This window comes from Blennius ocellaris, assembly GCF_963422515.1.
Source record: "Blennius ocellaris genome assembly, chromosome: 5".
NCBI classification, from domain to species: domain Eukaryota; kingdom Metazoa; phylum Chordata; class Actinopteri; order Blenniiformes; family Blenniidae; genus Blennius; species Blennius ocellaris.
In genome coordinates, this window is record NC_137654.1 from 16796401 (window position 1) to 16821194 (window position 24794).

Genomic DNA, 24794 nt, shown 5'->3' on the forward strand with positions numbered 1-24794 from the left:
ATCAGTCACGTGATACTCAGCAACTCGCGATCTTGTGGTGCATTGAAAATAATCCGATATTTCTAATACATTCTGGAAATCTGTACTTTTGGCGTTATATAATCTGATGTTCCCTGAGAGACAATCATACAAATATAAGTTTTCTCAAAATCTGAAAAATTACGTTTTTTTTGAAAAAATTATGCCTTGTTTTACATATTGTGTGAATGATTTTTTTCCTGAGTCCGTTATTTCCGAGGGTCCCTGAAAGCGGCGTGCGATCCAGTGCAGACTGTCATGGCGCAGAGGAGGCCAGGCTCATCCGTGGCGTCAAACTTTGATTCTCACTCCGTGACTGACATATCCGCCTCTCACACTCTCTAAAACCACCGTCACCCGGAGAGGACACACACCGGTAAGATATTTAAACCCGAGGCTTTCTATTTTTGGGAGGCTTGACGGAGCATAGTTGGACGTTAGACGCTAGTACTGGAAAATAATGTTACGTGCTTCGTATGAGCACGACTCCTCTTTAATGATTGCAGGCGGCGTTCACCAAGCGAAAAAAAGAGAGATTCTGCTTCAAAATAGTCCTTTGTGGCTATGTTACCTATATTTTAACTTCTAAAACGTGATGAAAAATCCTCCTCAGAACATAAACATCAAAGTAATGACTTGCGGAGAAGTTGCAGACAGTTTGACTGTCAGACTGTTGTTGGGTATTGTTATGCTAATGTTTTATGACTGATACGTGTGTGTATGTGTCTTAAATGCAATGGTTTTAATAGTAAATAAATACTAAATCCTCCCTGGTTTCCACTGAAGTGGAGGTGTCAGGCGCCACAACCTGACTGAAGATGTTTCTAATGACTGCCAACTGTTTCTCCTGCTACATGAGCAGAAATGAGAGGAATGCAGGGCCAGAAAGGGGGGGAAAGTCTAGTCATGGTCCAGAAACAAGCCTCCTCGGTGGCTCTAAAGTCACACTGCCCCTTACCCCTCACAAACTAAAGTAAAGAGTAATGTGCAGGTCATTCCTTTAGTTTTAATCTACAGAAAAAGTTCCACTTTCTGGGCCTGGTGTTTGGAGAAGCAGAAGAGGTCCAGGACTTTTCTGGGGGGGGATCGAAGCAAACCAATAGGCTAACTTTGGCTCACATGGTAGATTGGGTAGGCTTGAAATACAGAGGTTGCTGATTGGATCCCTTGTCCATACATCCAAGTGTCCCCGGACAAGACATTAAACTCTAAAGTTGGACCCAGCAGAGGTCAAGCACGGAGCAGCAGCTGGTGTCTTGGGTGCACGTGTGGCCGGAATCCTTGTGTTATTTTGGGGAAATTCTCCACAACAGTGTGAATACCACAAATCCAGGCTGCTTTCTTATATCGTCCTAAATCTGATGGAGATTAGGGATGCACTGATCCAGGTTTTTTCACTTCTGATCCGATTCCGATACCCGAATTTGAATACCTGCCGATACCGGTATTATTCCAATACCAGAGTACTGTTTGCTTTAATATTATTATCATTATTGTTGATTTTATGACACTGTAATAAACTCCTCTCTACAGTAAAGTATGAAAGGTATGAGTGTATGCATGTGTTCTCTCAAAAGGTAACTTGAGGTTAGTAGAAAGTCAGAAAAGTAAAGTAAAAAGGAGTTTTAATGCCTTTGTTTACAACAGTGCCAAGTACCCATAGCCAGCTTCTCATGACCCCAATTTGATCCCGAAGTCACTTTTAATTGTTTCTAAAACAACAGCTATACCAGTTGTTTTTGAGACCCTCATAATGTTGTGATGCAAAAGAAATCCCATCTTGTATTCAGTAGTTTTGTGAGCATGCAGGATCTCCTACCACGTTTTCCTCTGCACATGTGAGTCACTTCCAGGCTGAGTCTGATGATGGTCATATTTAGATTGTAACCTAAACAACCCTGCAAAACCATCAGACATTAGCAAAACCTTTAATTCAGTATTGGTACCATATCAATGAAACTCATTTACCATTTACAGTAAAATGCTTTCTAGAACTTAGAGCTGCTTTTAGTTTAGTACGGCTTCACAAAATTTGGACAAATCAAAAGATTATAGAAAAAGAACAATTGTACCAATAAGGAGAGGAGCATATCCTCTTATTAAAGTACTGTAATGAATCTGAAAATGTTAGTAACTCTACATCAGAGGTGAATGTTGGCTTGTGCAAAATGTTTTCTCAGTCAAAGCAAACAATTTATTTCCAATTACAGGTAATCAGAGCAAAATCATAGAGGATAGAAACAATCATTAAAAGCGCAGCGGTGTGTGCTGCAGCTGGTTGCCATGTGATTGCACAGTGTTTACGCGATATGCTCCTGCATCAACAAACCGGGAATATCTCCCGCCTCATGCTGTCTCTTATCTGTGTTGCTGCTTCTGCTGTCCTCCTCCCCTTCCCCCTCCTCGGTGGAGAAAGAGGTGAGTGTGGCGTGGTTGCCTTTTTATGGCCAGGACAGTCTCAGCTGTGGAGCACCAGCAGTTTATGTTGCTACACTCTGGTGGTTGCCGTTGCCTTGGTCTCGCCGTCCTGGAGTGACACCACTGGAGCAGCTGCCTAACTTGCAAACATTTAAGTGGCTACAGGTCTTTAAATATACTTATATTTATATATATCTTGATAGTGTTTATTTTGCTTTTTTTTTTCTTTCTTTTTTTTAGCATAAACATGCAGAGATGTGGAAATGATGGTCTCTGGTGGTAATTACAGGTTTACAACCAGCAAGGGCTGTCACTGCTGTTGGAACCAAAGAATGCCAGCAACTCCACGCAACCTGTGCCCGTTTCCGATTTACAGCTTTCACGTCCATGCAGCAGCTCTCAGATAAACAGACATTTATGAAGGCCCGAGTTCAAGTTGCTTGTTTCAATGAATTCATTAAGTTGTGGGATTTTGAATATGTTCCCCTGTTGTTCTCACAGTGTTGGTCTCGTCACCTTTTTATTCCAAAATGTAGTCTACTCAAATTTGTTGAAATACTGAAAGTCCTGTGCATATCATTTCACTCTCTATTCACCTTTTCATGCTCCTTCAGTTTAGAAAGTATTCTTTATTATTCCGAGGCTTACCTCAAACTGATCACACCAATTTAATAATGATGATGATAATAATAATAATAATGCATTTTATTTGTATTGCACTTTACGTTTGTGATTCTCACTTTGTGATGTTCACTTAAACATGTAGCTTGTGCCGTAGATCTTGCTCTGTCCAGCCCATGTGCAATATTTCTCTTAAAGTTTTGAAGACTCAAGGAAATCATATGACATCAAATTTTCTTCCTTAATCTGTCATTTGCATGACCACGATTATTGTCCTCCAGTTCGGAGGACTCGCGTTGTCTCTGATTGCATTCCTATAGATGGTGAGAAAAGCTCCTGCCGCCGCAGCTGCTGCTCTGATTAACATGCCAGAATTCACCACACGTTGTATTTTCTGCCATTTCGCCTGACAGGCTCATAAACAATATTGTCATAATATTTTGTGACCTGTCATTTTATTTTTCGAAATGATAGTGGGACGGTTTATGTAAGCATACCACCACCAAAGCCCAAACCTTAGAAAAGTGGACTGTAATGCACAATTCATCATGCCATTGTGTGAAAGTTTTCTTGTTAAATAAAGAAACCTTGTCACAGTAGAACATTAAACACGCTCATATATCACCATGTTTTCCATTAAACTTTGTCATATTATGAATGTAAAAGTTATAACCTCGTATGGTAAATGGATTTCACTGGATTTCCAATGACATTAAATCAATAGTTTCATGTTGGCTCTTTTTCTATGTGGTACCAAGCTACTGTAATGCATATAATAAAATCTATATACCATGAAATATTTTTTTCAGGAGACTGCTCCCTGTGACGCATGCACAGGCTCCACGATGCAGTTTGAGAAGATGTGATGACGATCTGCCCCCGATGACCCAACATTGACCAGGTCACAACTTGTTCCTCAGGCTCATTCACTACATTTACACCTGTCCCTTAATCTGCTCATCTGCTGTCTGATTGCAATCTGTGCAATCTGATCTCTCAGAAAAGCAGTTTAATGTCGGATTTAAATGGGTTTAGGAAATATCCCTGCTCCACATGCGGATGTTATCATTTAGCTGGAAATCGAGTCGTGAAGTTCAGCCTGACAGAGCTGCTTTAGTAGCTGCTGACTCTGAATCGGTGTAGTAGGCTCATTAAGGTGTCGCGGCAATCCCACAGTTTCTATTTACAGTTTCGAGTTAAAACTGGAATTAAGCTTCCTCATAAACCATTTTAAGGAATAACTCACGCAGTTGGACTCTGGCGAGTTTCCGGCTGGTTCTTCACCAAGTTCTGTGACTCACAGCATTGTAACTCTCTGAGTGTTTTCTTCCTGAACCTCACTGTGGGTCAGCAGTTCAGCGCCACACAGACAGTCAGATACTGTTATGGACTGTGAGGACAGAGGCGGTTGGGTCTGTTTAGTCGTCGAGCCAGAGTGTGGAGCAACACTGTGCTCTCTGTGCTCTTCACTCATAGATGTGAGATTGTTTCCACACCTCTGCTGCTTTCTGCCCCATCTCACCTTCCCTCTGCCTTCCTTTGAGAGGATACATTTCTGCCTGCTATTCTTGGAGCTGGTGGATAAACATGCAAGTTTTAAGTTGCTCAATACTCCTGACTCTTGGAGTACAAGGCCACCAGAGTATAAAAAAAAAAGAATACAAACTAAAAGAAACGTTTATAGTCTTTAAAGGTGATGAGAGAGAGTAAGAAATCACATGCGACTGGGAAATAAAAAATAAAAAAAAGGTATCAGTTATGTGTAAGGACAGACCATCATCTCCTTGAACATAACGACAATCACTTCCACAGACTTTAGGAAAATGTGTGGGGGGGGTTTCACTGCAGGTCTGGATTTAGAAGCCCCGTCTGTCCCTCAGGAAAGCAGTTTGAGTCCTGGTAGAGCTATTTGGACTGCTGCATTATTGAACTCTGGTGTGGAATGTGTGTTAAATCCTTTGGGCAGAGCACCAGGAGCTTTACAACCTTTAAACAAATCTCTGGATGGGAATACCTGTGTATTTTGAGCATGAACGATCACCTTTAAACATTAAAAAGAGGTTCATCTCTCTCTCTCTCCCTTGTTTGTCACACTTGCATGCTACAGATCATCAAGTCAGTTTTGATATCAGACAAAGATAATGAGTGAATACAAAATGCCATTCATAGGTGATTTCATTTATTGAGGAACTACGAAATCAAACCAACCTGGCCCTGTGTGTGTGAGAATAACTGGTTGTGCACCCTGAAGTGACAACAATTGCACACTGGTAATGAGTCTTTCACATCCTGTAGAGCAGTGTTTTTCAACCACTGTGCCGCGGCACACTGGTGTTCCGCGAGATATAGTCAGGTGTGCCGTGGGAAATTGTCCAATTTCACAATTTTTTTCTAAAAATCATTTGCTCTCACAGCCGCTGTCAGCTGTGAGAGTAGTGTGTAATCATGTATAAATACGCTTCACCACTAGATGGCAGCACAGAACGTTGCCGTTGAAATCGAAACTCAACAGACGTCAGTCTGGTTAATCAGCACCACCTGCGGCTGCTCCCATCTTGTATCAAAGTACTGTGTCAGTGACTGATGGAGAAGTTTTTGAAAAGGAAGAATCTAGCCAAGATCTCAGCTCTGTGTTCATCCATCAGGTCCAGGTTTCACACTGAGTGAGTACAAATAAAAAAAAGAAATTGGGAAATACTTTTTTTCTGTATTTATTTGATTCCTGTTGATAAAACATTGATGAGAATGACTTTATATTGTTAATATAGGCTACAGAGTTTAAAATTGTAACATATTCGGGTGGCGGTGTGCCTCCAGATTTTTCCAAAGAAAAAAGTGTGCCTTGGCTCAAAAAAGGTTGAAAAACACTGCTGTAGAGGAATGTTGTTGTTTTGTTCCCCCAGCATTGTCTTAACTCACACATGGGAAGGTTTTTGACTTCAGAACGTCAACTGCCTGTTTAAAGTCAGCATCTTCAAAATAAAAGCTCTTTTGTAATTTAATAAACCCAACCATTCATAGAACTTTGAAAGCGAATAGCAAATGGTAAATGTTCTGCCGTGTTCAGTAAAAATATACTTGCGGCTATGCTGTGAACAGCCAATGCTGTCTTACTTGTGTGGAATCCCAAAAATATCAAGGTCTTAATGTCAGTAGAAGTAAAGTTGGCAGGGTTCATCCTCTTGAGGCAAAAGTTGCATGACGTTCGATAGAGGAGTTTCAAGTTGTTCCAGATTGGTGGAGCAACTATTTCCTGACCTTCCTTGAGCTTGTTTGCTGTCTTAAGGGGCGATTTACTCGTCTGTGCCGGGCAGATTTCTGGATTTCAGCACATGAAGCTGCTTTTTGGTGCGTTGCCATGTTGGAGGTGTTGGTGCTGAGGAGGCCCAGGCTCAGCTGGCTCTCTTCTCAAAGCCCACTTACTCATGCTGACTGACCACAGAGACATGCCAGTGGGGGGGGGGTATGCTCTCACTACAGCGTCAGCCCACTGTGTGTTAGGTGTTTTACCCCCACCCTCGCCTGCAAATGGACACTGCTAGTGTATTTATAGCCCCGGAACACAAGCAAGCTCTCTTTCTTAAACACGAGTAAGGAGCTGGTGGTGTTCACGGGAGTCGTGCTGAGCTACGCTCTCGCATTTTCCAAACTGCTCCACGCCGGCGCTTCGGTTGTGAAAGCCTGAAGAGGCTCGTCAGGTAGGGAAAGAACAGCGTGAGCTTTTTGAATCTATAATCCTCGATTCGTTCAAGTCAGACTTTTGAAATTGAAATGGGATTGTAAGGAGTTCGCTTGTTTGAAGGTATTTCATCCTGAGGTCCCATGAATGTAAATTTCATGGGACTTTTTATTTGTAAAACTTGAGGAGATTTTGTGTAACTGATTTGTATTTCAGAAGATTACAGATAAGTATCTAAATCGGTCTCTTTCTTTGTTGTCTACTGTGTTAATGCTTTGATCAGTCACTAAATTAAGTCATTCCCCTTTTTAGGTGTTCTTGACTAAAGCGCATTAGTTGACCAGTTAGAGATAAAAATACAGACTGACATGATGAGTTTGATTCTGTTATATATAATCTGGTGTTTGTCATTTGATCTTAGATGAAAACAGCGTTCTGAGCACCACCACAGTGAACCAAGTCACTCAGAGAGAGGAGAGATGGAAAAGCCAGTCTTGCAGACCCAGCCGTCCACCCTGCCTTTTTTCGACACGGCCCATGCCTTCAACCTGCTGCGTGGGATTCACGAACTTCGCGCCGAGCGCAAGTTTTTTGACGTGACCCTGTGTGCCGAAGGCCGCGAGTTCCACTGCCACCGCACGGTGCTGGCGGCCGCCAGCACCTACTTCAGGGCCATGTTTGCAGGAACGCTGCGAGAGAGTGCGATGGACAGGGTGGTTCTACACGAGGTGTCCGCTGAGCTTTTGGGTCTGCTGGTGGACTTCTGCTACACGGGACGGGTCACCGTCACTCAAGATAACGTGGACCTGCTGCTGAAGACCGCCGACCTGTTTCAGTTTCCCTCGGTCAAAGAGGCCTGCTGCGCCTTTCTGGAGCAGCGGCTGGATGTTTCTAACTGCCTGGAGATCCAGGACTTTGCAGAGGCATACGCCTGCAGAGAGCTGGCAGTCGGCGCACGGCGCTTTGTCCTCAAAAACATCATGGAGCTGGCTAAAGGGATGGACTTTGAGCGGCTGCCATGGAAGCGCCTCCTGGAGTTTGTGTCAGATGATGAGCTTTGTGTGGATAAAGAGGAGACGGTCTATCAAATCGCCGTGCGCTGGGTGAAGGCGGACTTCCAGCGGAGGCTGCACTACTGGCCAGAGCTCCTCCAGCAGGTCCGGCTACCCTTCGTCAGGAGGTTCTTCCTGTTGGCGCACGTGGAGAGTGACCCCCTTGTCTACCTTTCACCCACTTGTCTGCGCATGGTGAATGAGGCCCGCAGTTTCCAGTCCTGCGAATACGACCGCTACGACAGACCCTGCCACCGCATGCGGCCGCGGCCATCCACGGGACTCGCAGAAATCCTGGTGGTGGTGGGGGGCTGTGACCAGGACTGTGACGAACTGGTCACTGTGGACTGTTACAACCCTCAGACCGGACAGTGGCGCTACCTGGCTGAATTCCCCGACCACCTTGGAGGAGGCTACAGCATAGCTGCCCTCGGCAACGATATGTATGTCACAGGTAAGACAAACGAAGTTCTCCACCCACACAACCTGATCATCCAATCGCCACACAGAAAGAACCCAAGGCCTGGGCTTGATCCGGACTATGTGAGTCTAAAAGGTTAATTTTCATTATTGCTTGAGTCAGTGTGAAAGCCTTCTGATTTTGTTTAGAACTAGAGATTTGAGCATAATTGAGTCCTCATGAAAACGCCAACAGCGTGAGTCACAGCATTTATCCCAGAGTGCATTTTGTCTCATTAGATTTTCTTTCTGATTGTAGCTTGTGCCCCTGCACATAGAAATCTAAATCATAAATGGCATGCAGTGGTTTGATCTGCTGTGTATTTGATTGACTTTGTGACTCTCCAGCCAGTAGATTTCTATTCCTGCTCCTTCATCTTGTGAAATGGACATCAGGCAGTGCTTATAAATAAACTGCCAGCTCTGTGTGTGAACCAGGAAAAATGAAGCAGGACGCCGTGTACTGCCAGTACAGGACATGATGAAGATAATGTCACTACACTATCTTCATCATCACCATCACCATCACCAGCAACAGCAGACCGGCCTTGTCTGACTGGATTGTGTCACTGAGAAATCATCCCAGACCTTCACCAAGAGTTTGAGGTTCCTGCAAAGTGCTGACGTTTGGTCTTAAATTTAGAAGCTTCAGCTCACTGACAGATGAAATGGCAGCGTGTGATTGCGTAATGTTGACATGCAGATCTCGCTTATGTAACGTTGTGTATTTACTTTATCTGAATCAAAACGAGCTTGAGAATATTATGTATTTTATGAAGGGGCTTGTTTTGGAACAAAAAGGCCTTTCGATATTTAAAAAGGAAACACAAGGAAGGCAGTATTATTGAGTATTTCCTATCAAGGACCAAAAACCATTATTATTACTTGGTTTACTGTACGCACCCAAAACTTGTAAAGGTGGATTTTAATCTTATTTACGTTTTTAATATATTTCACATGATTACATTATCCATTAGAATTGCCTCATTTCTCCTAATGTGGAGAAAGGTGAGTAAACTTTGTGTGGAGCCTCAACTAGCTTAATAATAAGCAGCGCTTGAGTTAAGACATGGTCTTCTAATGAGTGATTCTCTTTATCACATTTAACCCTTAACTGATGGTAAAAAGACCAATTATGATGCAATTTTGGTCTGTAAAAGAAGTACTTGCATACCGCAACTATATTGGTGATAGCGTTAACAAATTCTAAATGCAAAAATGTCAAACTTGCATGATTTGCAAACCACCAGAGAGCTCTGACAAGATTCATTTTAGTTTGTGTTATCCCTCTTAAAGTAGTAATATATCAAAGCAGTAATCCCAGGATGGTTCATTAGATTTCTCCATTTTACGTCACTTATACAATGTGTAGACAAACGTACATCATCAGGCAAAACATTTTTGTCATATCTGGTGAAAATGACTCGTTCACATTTATTGAGTTAATCAAAATCAATTCATTGATTTAATATTTCAAAAAAAAAAATTTAATGGAAAATGCACCTACATGACCTGTTGCAGACAGTGCTAGTTTCATTTATTGTTATAAACATTTAATTTAATGTTCAATGTAATATTTAGGATTATTTTCTTGTACTTTTCACTGCCTGGTCACACAAAAACCCAGTGAGATTTTTTGGTAAAATAGGTTTCGGTACTTTATACTGATTGTGGTGCTCTTTGGATGTATGGAGATGGATAAATAAGGAAACAAGTCCTTTTTTCAAATTATTATAACGTCTAACAAGGTTGGATCAAACAAATCATTTTTAACGGGTTTAATTGCATTTCTGAATATTAAAACACAAGTTCACTGTGGAGCCAAGTGGTAAATTTAAAGCAAAACCAGCCTTTTGAAAATGGTCTCGTGCTGAACCTAACGCTATTCTTTTTTTAATGGAACAGATGTGTAGATGTGATGATTTCTGTGCTGATGGCACCACAGCGACATTAACTCGTCACTGTTTTGCAGTGACGCTACCAGCATGTGGAGGGTTACAGTATGTTGATTGATGAGGTGGCAGACATAGTGATTTATTGCCGACCTCCTTGTCCAGACATGTGTGACTGTTGGACGGGCCATACAGGGAAATGTCTCATTGCTGGAGCAGTTAAATCCATTCATGCAGACTGAACTGGCTTCGGCGGAATTCTTATTATTGTAGGGAAACTTACATGTCCGTCTCCCTCAGGTGGCTCTGACGGCTCCCGCCTCTACGACGGTGTTTGGCGCTACAAGTCCAGCGTGAACGAGTGGACGGAGGCGGCGCCGATGCTGAAGCCCCGAGAGTACCACAGCTCCTGCGTGCTGAAGGGCCAGCTGTACGTGGTGGCGTCGGACAGCACCGAGCGCTACGACCATGCCCTGGACTGCTGGGAGGCGCTGCCGGCCATGCAGCACGCCATGGACAACTGCTCCACCACCGCCTGCAACGGGCGCCTGTACGCCATCGGCTGCCTGACCGGCGAGGACACCATGGCCATCCAAAGCTACGACGCAGACGCAAACCGCTGGACCATAGTGAATTGTGGGCAGCTGCCCCCGTGGTCCTTCACACCCAAAACTGTCACTCTCAACGGCCTCATCTACTTTGTCAGGTAATGAAGAAACTGATTACTTTCACTATGATCGATGGTGGGAAGAGTCAATACCCTCGAACTGCTGCTGTTCTTTTCCACACGACATCTGTCTGATATCTGCACTCATTTATTTTCACAAGTTAAGATAAAACTATAGAATCCTCCCCTACTTGGGGAGGTGTATTTAATATTGTTTTTACACTAAACGTGACCGGTGAGGCCCAATTCCCGTGACACGTTGATGTTAAATTTAACGTGAGTGGCTGACCCCAGTTCAAATCCAAAGAGACTGCAGCGGCTACAGTGTTTTCACTGAGATGCAAACTGATTCACTGGCTTCTCGGGCTGCCTTCCTACTCCGAACATCTGTGCATAAATGACGACGTTTTAAAGAAGCTACCTCAGCATTTACTGCACCTGCTGTTCATACAAATGCCGATTAGCTAGCCGCCAGTTTGGTGTGACAACAACTAAAGTGAACTCTGAAGTGTAGAGAGATTATTAAAGTAATAAATGCTGGTCATACCAGTGTTCCACCAGATGTGTACTAATGTACTAATGTACACATCTGGCGAAACACTGTAGTGTTTGCAGTAATTGTTGATCCGTCATTTATTCTCAAAGAGGACTTTCATGAGCAAGTTTGATCATATTGTTTGAGAGTGTTTTTATAAATCCTCCCAAACTTCAAGAAAAAAACGTTTTACCGTCTGTGCAGTAGTCATTTAAGTAATCATTGGAGGCGGTTTGTTTGTGCCTTGGTCTGACTCATGTCTCTTTCTATTTGCAGGGATGACTCAGCCGAGGTTGATGTTTATAATCCTCAGAAGAATGAGTGGGATAAAATTAGTCCCATGACCCAGGTTTGTATTTCACATTAGGTGTCGTCGTGCCAGCATTGCCCAGTCTTTGATCTCCGAAAGCTCCGGGTTCACTTGACTCGGTACATCACAAATCAAAGAAGGCTGGGAGAAAATAAAGCTCTGCTCGTGTTCTACTGTTGAGCCACTGAAGACTTGAGTCTGTTTTCCACCTGTTTCAGTCTGGCCGCAGTGGGCTATGATGGGTTTGGTGGGCAAATGTTGCTTTCCCTGATCAATGCATGAGACTCGTTACACCATCATGTGGTGCAAACTGGTAGTGCAGGACTGAACATGATGATTTTGCTCTTAACTTCACAAGATTGTCTTCAAGATGACTTTGTGACTCTTGTTTTGTCTCTTTCTGGTTTTTGATTGAACTTGCATTGTTTTTGCCTTCAAGTAAGACATAAAATAAGTAGTAATATAAAAAAAAAAATAACGCATAAGAGCTGACATTTTGTATCTTTTTAATGTGAGGAAGTTTGATTTTTCATTAGATTTTTTTTTCACTCAAAATATGGCCCAAATAAAAATTAATTGAAGTCGTATGAAAACAAAACCTATTTTTATACTTTTAAGATTAATGAGTGTTTCACAGTGTAAAATAGATCATTAACATTTAATTTATTTGAATGATTGAAATTAATTTCATAAATTTACATTAAATTAAGGTTCAAAAAAACTTCTTTTTAAGTTTCTTGTCATACGTCAGTTACTTCATTATTTGTTTGTTTAATAATCATAGACCATAAAAAATGTTGATCTGATGCCCTATTTTAATGAATTAAATTTGTATCTCCCAGGTCCATGTTGGAGGCAGTGTGTCTGCCCTGGGGGGGAAACTCTACGTGTCGGGGGGTTACGACAACACATTCGAGCTGTCCGACGTGGTGGAAGCCTTCGACCCGACCACTCGCTGCTGGACTCTGGCGGGCCGGCTGCCTCAGCCCACCTTCTGGCACGGCAGCGTCAGCATCTTCCGTCAGTTCATGCCGCTGGTGTCCAGCGTGTTTGAGCCCATCGACGCCCCCGACTCCAACGCCATCCACCGGCACCGGCACCAGCGGCACCAGGCGCTCCACAACCTCAACAACAATCTCAACCAGAACCAGGACGTGAACCCGGCGCACTGAGCCGTGCCCCTGGAATACCCCCCCCCCCCCCCCTCCCCCCGTGTCCCACATCTTCAGTCTGCTCCCCCCCTTTGTTGTGCTGTCAGTACTTTACTGTGAATTAACCGTATCAGGACAGGAAGCAGGAAGGCCAGGTGGATAAACTGTAACTACATCTGACGGCAAAAACACTCATGTTCTTCTCATTTAAGATTTTACACAAACTTCAATTTTTTCTGATTTTAAAACAACTCTACACTTGAAAATCTGAAAATTTATATTAACTTTTTATGTTCTTAAAAACCAAAAATGCTCAGAAAACGTCCCCCCTCCCCCCCGAACTTCCGATTTTTCCCGCTGCTGCTGCTTCCTCCAAAACATTTTGACATCAACAAACAAAAGCAGCATGATAGAAGTGCAGATTTGCTGCCAGCATGGACGATCATCACTCACAGCTGTGAATATTTATGACTTTCTCTTTCTAGCTGATTTATGTCCCCATAAAACCGCAGCTGCAGTGTGACATTCGTCACGTTTAGGGAAGATTTATGAGGTCACATTGCTGCTGAAATACAAAACAAAGGTCAAACTTGACTGCATCCTCGAGTTTTCGTTCAAACATGCAGTTTATTGGCCTGGTCCCTCCTGCTCCCTGTTCCTCCAGTCGACTGTCACAAACTTTATTGGGGAGAAGATGGAGTAGATTCCAGAGAAAAGCTCTGCATCACCACAAAACAAATCCGATTGTCGTTATTGAAGTGACGTCTTTTCTCCTGTAACACTAGAACAAGCTGCATAGAAGCAAAACATTTGGGGTTTTTTTTTTTGGCTGTCAGTCACTGAAAATAAGATCGAGTCCTGGTGCTGTTTCATGTTTAAAGGTCCCACGTTTGAATCCCTTTTGCGGAAGGAAAGGTGTAAAAAGAAAATTGTCAAAGATCTAAGTTACAATAACCTGGAAAAAAACATGAGCAGCCAGATGCTTTCTGCATTTGTAGTGTATTTTCACCTAATGGCCACAAAGCGGCACACCAGCCTGTTTCATGTTAAAACACACAGTTGGTCTTGGTGATAAAAGCTTTTCTGGAGATATTTGCTGGATGAGATCGTTTCCAGTGATGAGTGGTGTTTCTCCGTCTGAACACATCGGAGATAAAGACAACTTTTTTTCCCCCCTTTTGTTTATTTCACATTTAAATGCAAAGAGCAGATGTGTGCGTAGACGTGTTGGAGCTCTGCAGGACTGTGGCTCAACTCTGACCTGTGGGGGCGGGGGCGGGCTCCACCACATCCAGGTTTGTTTACAAGGTTGGAGAACTATTATAACCCGTGTGAAAGAACTTTGATTGTAGCTGGTAGCAGCTTCTCGTCGACAATCGCAGAAAGATATTCGTTTGTGATTCAAACACAATCAACAGATGACTCTTTACAGTTGCCAGCCCTCAAGCATTCAATCAGAAAGCATAACAATCTGTTTACATTCCAAAAAAACAACAGCAGCAATCACAACGGATATCAAAAAAAACATGCCCGAGTGACTTAATATTTAATTAAGTTTGAGGTTTACTAGGGACGGCTGCGTGTGACTGGTGTCGGCTCGTACTGACCTTTAAACCGAGCTGCATCAGCCTCTGTATCCACCAGTCGAGTGTGCATGAAAACTTTGCTCTAAGAAATGTATTTATGAAGTGTTTTCTATGTTTATTTATGGATATATCCGTGCTGTGGCGGCTCCTGAATAAGCTTATCCGCTGTCGTGCTTAAATGCTCACGATGAGTCTGCAGTCACAACTGGAAGTGCAAAACAATCTCAAAAGATTCCCGTGTCAGTTTTGGGTGTTTTTATGCTACTGTCAGTGCAGCATTGTTTTTAGTTTTTCATACGTTTGTTGAATGGATCTTTTGTAAATACAGTATATCCTTAGGTCCATGTGCAGTGCTGTTACCATTGTGAATTAAACTGCAGGCAGGTCTGAGAGTTTAATCCGCAGAGTCGTGTGTCATTATTCATGAATGTACAAAGATGCACTTTGTGATCCTTGATCTCATGAAGATGATCAAACATCTCAAATATTTGGAGATATCCAAAATTTTGTGGCGCGAAACTGAAGACGCTGTAAAGAAAAGGGCTGGTTTGGTGAGAGAAGGTCAGAGGTGCCGTGTGCACGTTTTAATTTATGTCCCGTCACCAAATGTGTCACTGAGCCCAACAGATGGGTTGTAAAAAAACATTTTCTTTCATTCCACCTCACTCTTTTAAAGTGATGTGGCTCTTCCTCACTGTGCTGTCTGCACAGCTGTTTCAGACATGATCCAGTGAGACATTTTGGACTTTGTACCTTCAAATATAACAACAAAAAAACCCACCAAATTGATGATGTCCCAAGATTGGCATGCGTTTTTTTTCCCCATCTAATTCTTCTTCACTATTTCAGACTTTTTTTTTTTTCAGGGTTTATGTCCACATTGTGACTTTTCATGTGCTCATGAATAAGTGGGAAAGATCCCAATCATTTGTGGTGAAACCTTCAGGACCAAAAGAGCCGTTTTTGTGACCTTGAATTAAACCAAATTTAACTGGAGGCACACAACATGTTTAACTTTTGAAATAAGACACAGCTTTTATAGTTTAATATATAGTTAGTTATAACTTACTTTTAACTTCCAGTGATACTTTTTTTTTTTTTAAACCCAGACAATACGAAACGAGGACAAAAATATGACAAAAAGCAACAAATAGCTGCTACTGATTTAAGCACACATATGAATGGAGGAAAATTACTTCTATTTGTCATTTAGAACAAGTTCATACAGCTTGATAAATTTTTAAACTCTATAGTAGCCAACTTACATCTGTAAGGCCATTTTTACTCATGTTTCCTGTTTATTTTACAATTCATACAGACTTTCGGCCAGGTGTAAAGAAGAACCAGCGTCTCCTCAGGTTTTACTCTCTTGTGTACTTTCTGCGATTCCCTCCATGTCTATGGTGGACTCGTACGTCTGTGCGACCAGCTGCGTTTGCTGCATCTCCTCTGGCACAGAGAAACTCTGCACTGTCGCCACCTGTCCCAGACTCTGATTGGTCACCACCTGCTCCATCACGGCGTTGACCCCCGCCCCGACCACCACCCTCACTATGCAGCCCGGGGCCAGGTCGACCAAGGGGTCTGACTCGGTCACCGTCTGCACGTGGAAGTCCATCCTGTCGGCGGCCGGTGAGTCCTTGGTAGTCTCGTTCTCGCTGGGACTTCCCTCCACGTCGTGCACGATGACGTTCCTCAGTTTCCTCTGCCGAGGGTTGTAGTTCTCTGTGCGTTTGTGGATCTGAATGTGTCGGCGCAGGTGAGCCTGGAGAGAGAGAGCGAGAGAGAGAGAGAGAGAGAGAAACTTGGTTATTTCACTCTGAAACAGAGTAGATTTTAACATATTACCTTAAATCAGTGGTTATTGTTCTATAGTTATCGCAAGTCAATGCTCTGAATGCAGCCTGAATTTTTCACACATCAAGTTGTAGCCCCAGTGGCCTAATGGATAAGGCACTGGCCTCCTAAGCCAGGGATTGTGGGTTCGAGTCCCATCTGGGGTGTATAGCTTCCCAAACCTTTAACCTTCCTCTATAATAGGGTTCATATTTTAAAATGAAAGAGATACTGCTGCACACCCAGTCCAGGGACTTTTCTCATGTTCCATACACACACTGACCAGCAGGACCAAAGTAACAGGAATAAAAGCTGTTTCATATGTGCTTTGTTACCTTGTGTAAACTATTGTTAGGACTCAGTGACCTTGTGATGTGACCTCCTGACATGCTTTGTAGCCCCAGTGGCCTAATGGATAAGGCACTGGCCTCCTAAGCCAGGGATTGTGGGTTCGAGTCCCATCTGGGGTGAATAGCTCTTTTTCTACGCCTTTACAAATACATATCTCCAAAGTTACTTGCCCAGCAGTCCAAATTACTGAATTCAGGCGTTTCAATCGCTTCCATGGCCACAGGTGTATAAAATGAACCTCTTAAGCATACAGGCTACTTCTGTAAACATTAGTGAAAGAATGGCTTGCTCTCAGGCAGTGATTGGATGGCTTCCTCAGATTTTCTCATCAGATGAACTGAAAATCGTACAATAACAAAGTGGAAACGATTAGGAGCAACAGCAACCCATGAAGCGGGAGGCCACTAAAACATCAGAGCGGGGTCAGCGGATGCTGAGGAGCAGAGCTCAGCAACTTTCTGCAGTCAATAACTACACACTTCCAAACACCAGTCAGTGGCGTAAAGCACAATGCAACTGGACCCTACAACAGTGGAGACATGTTCACCGACCAATCACACTTGTCCGTCTGGCAATCTGATGTAAGAGTCTGGGTTTGGCGGTTGCCAGGTGAACGGTACTGGTCTGACTGCGTTGTAAAGTGTAAAGTTTGGTGAAGAGGTGACTATTGCTGCTGTTGGGGAGCTGCACTCCACCCCTTAGTTCCAGTGAAAGGAAGCGTACCAAGACACTTCGGATAATTTCATGCTCAACTTTGTGGGAACAGTTTGGAGATGGTCGCTACTTGTTCAAACATGACTGCGCACCAGTGCACAAAGCAAGGTTCATACAGACCTGGATGAGTGTTTGCTGTTGACTTGAAGATCTACAATCCAAGAACTTTCCCAGACGACATGAATGAAGGAGCGAGTCCCATTTGAAGTCTATTCTCACCTTATGACTAAATCCGTAAGGAACGAAGAGTTTTCTTCATGTTTTATCGACTGCTACTTTTAAAATTCTATGGGTACGTCCGAAATGTCCCTCTTAACTTCTTATCTATCGCCTTTCACTTAACCCCGGAAATGTTTTGTGTAGCGGCCATGCTAACGACTGTTCGAATTCTCAATGAGCAAAGAAAAAGAGGCTTGTTGCTTCCTTTAGCTTAAGAACCACTGATGCACCCTTTCGCAAAGGAGGCGAGCTCATGCTGCCCCACATTTCCTTGTGGCAACAACATTTAAAGGGACCTGCTCATCCGAGCGTTGACAAAAAAATCACAATGGTGGAAAAGGGAACGCAGATCATGTAAGTTACCAAAGCAATAATCTGCATTGAACAACTTTAAATCATAGAAAACCCAAATGCGCTTTTTATAGTCCATTTTCAGAAACTCGTAGTTCTTCACCCCACCTCGGCAGACGTCACTGACTTGCGACGCTGTGGGATTATTGTGACGCCACTAAGTGAGAGTGCGGTCTGACTGCCACACCAACATGACCGCCTTTCACTAACTCCTTCAGGAAGCCTCTTAACACTTTTCTTTAACCCTGTGACATCTTCCACGAGGTAAAATGAAAGGCGATAGATAAGGAGAAAGGAGGGACTTGTCAGACATACCCTTTGGTTTCACTTGGTCACATTTCAGCCTGAAAAGTCGATGTATTTGGTCTGACAGTAGCCCCAGTGGCCTAATGGATAAGGCACTGGCCTCCTAAGCCAGGGATTGTGGGTTCAAGTCCCATCTGGGGTGAATAGTTTGCTTTGTGCAGCTACAAATACAAAATTTGGTGAAATTTAGGTCTTCATCTCCATGGCCACAGGTGTATCAAATCATGATCTCAGCATTGGACTACTTCTCTTAAAGAATGGATTGCTTTCAGTAGGTCAGAGTATAGGATGGTAAACAGTTTCACTCTGACTTTTTAAGAAGATAAACAAAACAAAACAAAACAATAATGTGAAAACATGTTTTTACTATTGAGTTCAAACCTCCATTATATTAACTGTTCAATGTGTCATTATTTGTATTGAACTGAGGATGTAACTGACGACATCTTAACTGTTGTGATTCATTAGCTTATATTCAGAAAGTTTTAAAATATGACACGCTGTTAAGATTTGAACCCACCTGTCGAGTGAACTTGTAGCCGCAGTCGGTACACTCGAACTTCCTCATGCCTATGTGGCGACGCAGGTGGACACGGAGCTGCTCCTTCGCTAATGAAAGTGACAAGAACCAAAAGTCATATCAAATGCACGTTGGGTTTTTTTCCCCTTTAACATTGTACCCATGCCATATGAAAGCAGTGAGCACGGTTGGTTCTACCTTTGAAGGTTTTTCCACAGATGTGGCAACAGTGCGGGCGGCCCTCCTCGTGCTTACTGGCCTTGTGGCGGGCGAGTGCGCCTTTCTCCGTGAAGCGCTGCTCGCAGACGTCGCAGCTGAAGGGCCGCTCGCCGGTGTGCGTGCGGTGGTGTTTATCCAGGCTGGCTGGAGCGGAAGCACAGAGAAGCTCGGTGAGAAGGGAACCGGCAGTAATGGAATTGTGACTCAAATCTAGCAGCTCGGGACGCCAAAACATGGATCTGACGCTCCTCATATTATCAAGATGTAAACGTGTTTAGTTTACAGGTTAATCAACTTATGACAAGAAAAACAGCATTAACAAAAACTGAGGTAAACTGCCGACATGGAGAGAGCTCTGAGAAAGGGAAGCTACTCCGGAATTGTTACCGTTTTTAAATCTCCTATTCTGCCTCACTCCTACCTTGTGTCCTGAAGGTTTTCCCACAGAGGTGACACTGGTAGGGTTTCTCCCCGCTGTGGATACGCAGGTGCATGTTCAGGTTGTTCTTCTGAGAGAACGCGTGGCTGCACAGGCTGCACACGAAAGGCCGCTCGTTTCTATGACAAAGGACAGCAAGGTTAAAAAAAAAAAAGGATCTCCAACAAGCCTGTCACAGTTTTTTGTAAAAGTTTCTGTTGACGGCACTCAACTAAACAATCATTTCTTTACATATCAGAAACGGCTTCAGATGGAGAGCTTATGTTCTCAAGTAACATATTTTATTTTATTTTATTAAAGTGTGGTGTGGTTATATGCATTTGTGAGCACTGTATCGTTGTTTTAAACCAGAAAACAAATTATTTTCTAAATTGAATATACAGGTGGAAGTCAAACATTTCAGTCTACAACATCGACAGGTTTGATCCTTTCACTTAAACTCTCAATCAACAAACATATGAGCCGCAGGCCAAAACCGGCCTCCCAAGAATAGCCATTTATTTTTCTAACTGCTGATCCAAATATGTCCACTGGGGGTCGCTCTGTTTCATTTCATTACAAAGGATCATGGTGAGAGTTTGTGAAATTGTGCATCCTGAAGCTGCAGGATTTTAAACACTGAGCAGAAGATTTCAAATGACACAATTTTATGCAGAGGTTTCAGGTCTTTCATGCTACATTTCCAAAACGTTTATTAAATAGGAAGTTGTTTTTTTAAGTTAAGTTAAGTTTTTTTGCACATAAACAATGGACAAAAAAAACTATTGAAAAATCAAATGAGAAGCAATTGAGATCAAATGAGGCTTTAAGTGGCTCCTGAACTGAAGTTAAAAGAATGAGTGAGCCTGTTTGAAGAAAGTAAAGGTGAGTAAAGTTTAGATATTTGTGTTCAAATGTAGAAACTATATGAAAAAAAGCAAAGTATGTAAAAATCTACTTTATTACTGTAATGAACAACAAATACTACAGTTTCGTGGACTTTACGAGTTGATAACTTTGTCACTTTGTTGTATCGAGTCAACCGCTTCTATGAAGCGTGTGTGTAGCAAATGTGAGTTTTATGCCATTTTAAACAAAAACGCGCATGATAAAAATGCACCATGTCAACCTATAGAGTTGGTTATTATTTATCCTATAGTGAGCCTTTCATGATGTTTGGTTGCGGCACCATTATGAGCTCTAAATGCCCCCCCGGGGCCGTGATGGGCGACATCTTTCTACCTGTGAATGGCTTTGATGTGCATCTGCAGGCCGTTCCGGCTGGACGCACGGTGGCCGCACTCTTCGCACACGTACGGCTTCTCGCCTCGGTGTTTGGCTGCTTCGTGCACGCGCAGCTCCGTCCGGGTCAGAAAAGTCTTGGTGCACTGGGTACACTGCAAAACACACACGGCTTTAACGGGAGTCTGAGCCGCGGACTGGTTTAAATTGAGCGTGACGGTAACTTACGGCGTGCGGTTTGGGGTAACCGTGCACCTTCATCATGTGAACCGTCAAGTTTTTCTTGTACATAAACTGCTCGGGACATGTTGAGCACTGAGAAGAAAAAGACTGTATGTGGTTCAAATCTACAGCGTGGTTGCAAGAATTCCAAAGCGCGTATCGGAAAGCTTGAGGTGGTCTTAGGGACTCTATTCCCTTCATCAACGTGGATGATCTTTGTGCTATATTTTGTACTAAAACAAAATAAACAGACAAAAATGTTGTGTTTGTTATGCCACTATTCTTTAGATCCGACTCACTGGAGGTCGAATTTGGAAGGAGGTCTTGAAAAGGAGGCACAATGTGGAGGAAATTGCCTGGTTGATGGTGATTTGTGCTGGTGCTGTACCTTATGGGGCATTTCTCCTGTGTGCGAGACAACGTGCAAACACAGCTCCTCCTTGGATTTAAATATGGAGGAGCAGGTCGGGCAGGAGTATGTCTGCAATGATGGCAAACATTAACACCCGTGTTTCTCAGTGGGAGAGGTGCATGGGGCGGATGTCCTCACTCACCTGCGCTCGAGCACAGTCTCTGACCTCGTGGATGAGGAGGTTCTCCTTCCTGAAGTACCTCTTTCCACATTTATTGCAGCCAAAGGGCCTCTCCCCTGTATGCCGCCTTCCAGGAAACACACATTAGCGAGTATTTTACAGCACAGCGAAAGCAGAAGATGGAGAGTTCTGGTACCTGTTGTGGACCTTCAAGTAGTATTTGCTTTTGAAGGACTTCATACAGACGGGACACTGAACTGACTGCTTGGCGGAGTCTTCCTCCGCAGCCTCGCCCTCCTTGTTCCGGCTCATTTTACTTCTGCCCTTGTGCGACGTGGACGTAGACGGAGGTGAGGAAGCGGGCTCCTCGGCAGGAACATACTCCTCGTCCGTGTCCTCATTGATCGCCTCCAAATCCTCCACACCACCATCATCTTCCTCTGTCACCTGGTTAACGCTGCAGTCATTTACATCAATCTGCTGCTTTGCTACCTGTAAAAAAACACAACTTATTTATCTTTAGAAGCACTGGAATCAGCTTAGGAATGTGTTTTGATAATGTGCACTGTCCTTCTTGATGTACCTCAGTTTCACCGGCTGGCGGATCCGAGTTCATGTTTTCGGTCACGTCACAGCTTTCTGCCTCTGCAGGAACACTTGTGGCCCTCTTACCGTCACAGATGGATGTCACATCTATTGTCACCAGCCTCTTGGGGCCTTTAATTACACGCCCAGAGCGTGTGGTTGTTGTGGAAGAACTGGAACTGGGAGGCGGAGTCAAATTGGCCGTGCTTGTATCAAAGCCAGACTCATCTTTCGTCACTTTAGTCAGGTTCTCCTCTTTCACCAGAGCCGTGTCTGCTGCAGATTTTCTGGGTCTGCCTCGCTTGCGTTTCACAGGCCCGGGACCCCGAGAGGCGTCTTTAAATTGCTCACAGAGCGCCAGAGCTTGCGGGATGCCCAAGCTGCTGGCCGCATGCTGCACCTTGTCCAGGTTGTCAGGATCCAGCTTGAGCTCTCCGGTGTAGACGAAGTGGAGCAGCAGCTCCAGGCCACTGCTGGGGCAGCCCTGCAGGCTGAACTCCATGCGGGGGGCGGCAACAGTGGGGGGCTCCTGAAACTGTTCGCTGAAACAGGCCAGGATGCAGCGATGGGCGAGGTGGACCATCCCCCCTCCCACATGCAGCTCTGCATCACAGAACTTCCCTCCTGCCCTCTGCTGGTTCAAAGCAGACAGGATGCGCTGAGCATGGTGACTCTCTGCTGCAGGCATCTCCCCCAGAACTCCTGCAGGCAGACACTGCATCAAACACAAGGGGCAGAAAGAGCAGTCAGAGCTCTTTAGGTAAAGATCTTAAATAAAATGGGAATTTTCTAGGAATAATTTGAAATGTTTTAGGACATACAGTTAGATTTAAACACACTATTATGAAACTATTTTAAGATGTGTGTGTGTATATATATGGAGCTTTTTTTTTTTACTTTGTGGCCCACTTTAAGAACCTATGAAAAAACAGGTAAATACATACATTTAAGAAACTGATCCATTTCAGAACACTTTGTATTAAACTTGCATTAATAGTGTATTCAAAGTTAAAATTTTAGTCATAAAAGCTTTAGTCATGACAATCAAATAGCATTTCAAAACATTAGATTTCAATATATCTTTTTTTTTTCCCAGCCACAGGCTATAATTATAATAAATATTTAAAAAATGATTTAAACTATAACTATGTCTTTGACTTTTCATTATTCTATTTTTTTCCACATGCTCTTGTATTTAACAAATAAATCTAAATATAATCAGTGGAATCTAACTCGGTGCATAATATATGAGGCACACATTGTTTTTCTTTCCTCAAAATATTGTTTTAAATCAGGTGGAATTAACTCCAGCTCTGTATGGCACTGGTTGGTTTAAAGATGGAGGATTGGAGTTGTGTTGTGCATCAATTAGGTACATTACAAATCAATATTTCTGCACAAAAGGATATAAATCTTGAGGGTGTTGTAAACCCTCTGGGGATTGCATAATCTGGGGTCCTAGGGGGTTCCTCAGCATGTTGTTCCAGTCTGGGGGTTTTAGTAATAATGACCAAATGTCAGCTCTCTCCTATTTCTCTCTCTTTTTTTATGATTGCAAAACATAACTGGGTGGCCCTGGTGGTCCAAATTTAATCATAAGCAAGAAAACAATCCATAATCCATTTAACAGACTACCTGACAGGCAGACTTCAGTACTCCTGCCACGAGCAAAAGGTCAACAACCTCAGCTAGGAATTGTGCAATACATACACAGACATGGACCACCAAACACCTAAAACTGTGGGTTCCTTTTGCACTGCATCTTATTAAAAACAAATCTCTTTTTTTATGTTTCTTGTTTAAATGCCATTCTGTTGTGTGTTGATCCTGCTGGAACTGAGAATTGGATGAATAAAGTATCCATCCATCCATCTATCATCATCAAGATCTTGAAATGTATACAAAAACCAGTTGATCTGCATAAGTCACATGCTGCCTAATCTGTAATGCATGCGCTATAATAATTAGTTTCTTATTAATATCAGGGGTAAATTCTCTGCCGTGGTTCATTTATTATCAGTATACTATGTGCATCATCATTGTCTCTAAAGTGCAACTTTTTTCACTCATCTGTTTGCATGTATGCTTGGTACTATGTTGCTTTGATATTTCCCATTTTTATGCCAAATATATTGTATTCTGTACTGAACTAGAGAATTTGCATAACGACACGTGAATAAGTTAAAATCCGGAAGTATGGGGACATTTAGGACTGTAGGAGTAATCTAAATGATTGTAAGAATTTGTATGATTTTGATTGATGTGTGTGTGTGTGTGTGTGTGTGTGTGTGTGTGTGTGTGTGTGTGTGTGTGTGTGTGTGTGTGTGTGTGTGTGTGTGTGTGTGTGTGTGTGTGTGTGTGTACCAGTGAATACAGACGATATACAGCTTTAACATATATATATATATATATATATATATATATATATATATATATATATATATATATATATTGGGGAAAACATATCGAATTACATATAATACCTATGAATTATCAACATGAAGTAAACGTCTAAACACTACTGATTGTACTAATCATGCAATTAAAGTGCATGGAGTTTGTTATCACTTCTAGAAATTTAAAAATTACACTGATTCGCAACAATGCATCGTTTTAATTGTGCTGGTATTAAAAGTAAAGGGTGAATCCGTTACAAAGCATTTTCAGGGGTGGCCCCATCAGTGCAGTCGTGAAGAGTTTTTGATGAAATGATTGCAGCCCCTTCCTCACCTCCACGTTTCTTTCCCCGCTGGTCTCTTTAAAGACGCTCCCTTAGCGCAGTGCGCAGCTCACACAGCCGCGTCCACACTCCCGCATCTGCTGCACGGATCAAAGTTAACCATCTATCACTACCTCTAAACAAGCTGCCGCCGGATCAATGCAAACATAT

At 43.0% G+C, this 24794-nt stretch overlaps 2 protein-coding genes across 7 annotated transcripts; one reads left to right on the forward strand and one right to left on the reverse strand.

The window, feature by feature from the left end:
• The first annotated feature begins 269 nt into the window (after positions 1-269).
• Positions 270-14780, forward strand: klhl21 (kelch-like family member 21). Of its 6 annotated transcripts, XM_080496831.1 has the most exons (6): positions 349-394; positions 3867-3958; positions 7158-8344; positions 10440-10845; positions 11618-11690; positions 12494-14780. In XM_080496831.1, the coding sequence occupies exons 3-6, from the start codon at positions 7216-7218 to the stop codon at positions 12821-12823; spliced, it is 1938 nt and encodes a 645-aa protein (XP_080352957.1). In that variant the 5' UTR covers positions 349-394; positions 3867-3958; positions 7158-7215; the 3' UTR covers positions 12824-14780. The 6 variants fall into 6 exon arrangements, with proteins under 6 accessions (XP_080352959.1, XP_080352957.1, XP_080352956.1 ...); XM_080496833.1 differs by lacking the exon at positions 3867-3958 and having other exon boundaries at positions 270-394; XM_080496830.1 differs by lacking the exons at positions 349-394; positions 3867-3958 and adding an exon at positions 6627-6755.
• An 870-nt stretch (positions 14781-15650) lies between these two features.
• On the reverse strand, positions 15651-24773 carry zbtb48 (zinc finger and BTB domain containing 48). The gene is made up of 11 exons (XM_080496099.1): positions 24635-24773; positions 21903-22619; positions 21516-21811; positions 21341-21446; positions 21175-21267; positions 20793-20879; positions 20565-20719; positions 19326-19462; positions 18884-19048; positions 18686-18774; positions 15651-16153 (listed from the first exon to the last, which is right to left on the reverse strand). The coding sequence occupies exons 2-11, from the start codon at positions 22590-22592 to the stop codon at positions 15743-15745; spliced, it is 2229 nt and encodes a 742-aa protein (XP_080352225.1). The 5' UTR covers positions 22593-22619; positions 24635-24773; the 3' UTR covers positions 15651-15742.
• Between the last annotated feature and the right edge of the window lie 21 nt (positions 24774-24794).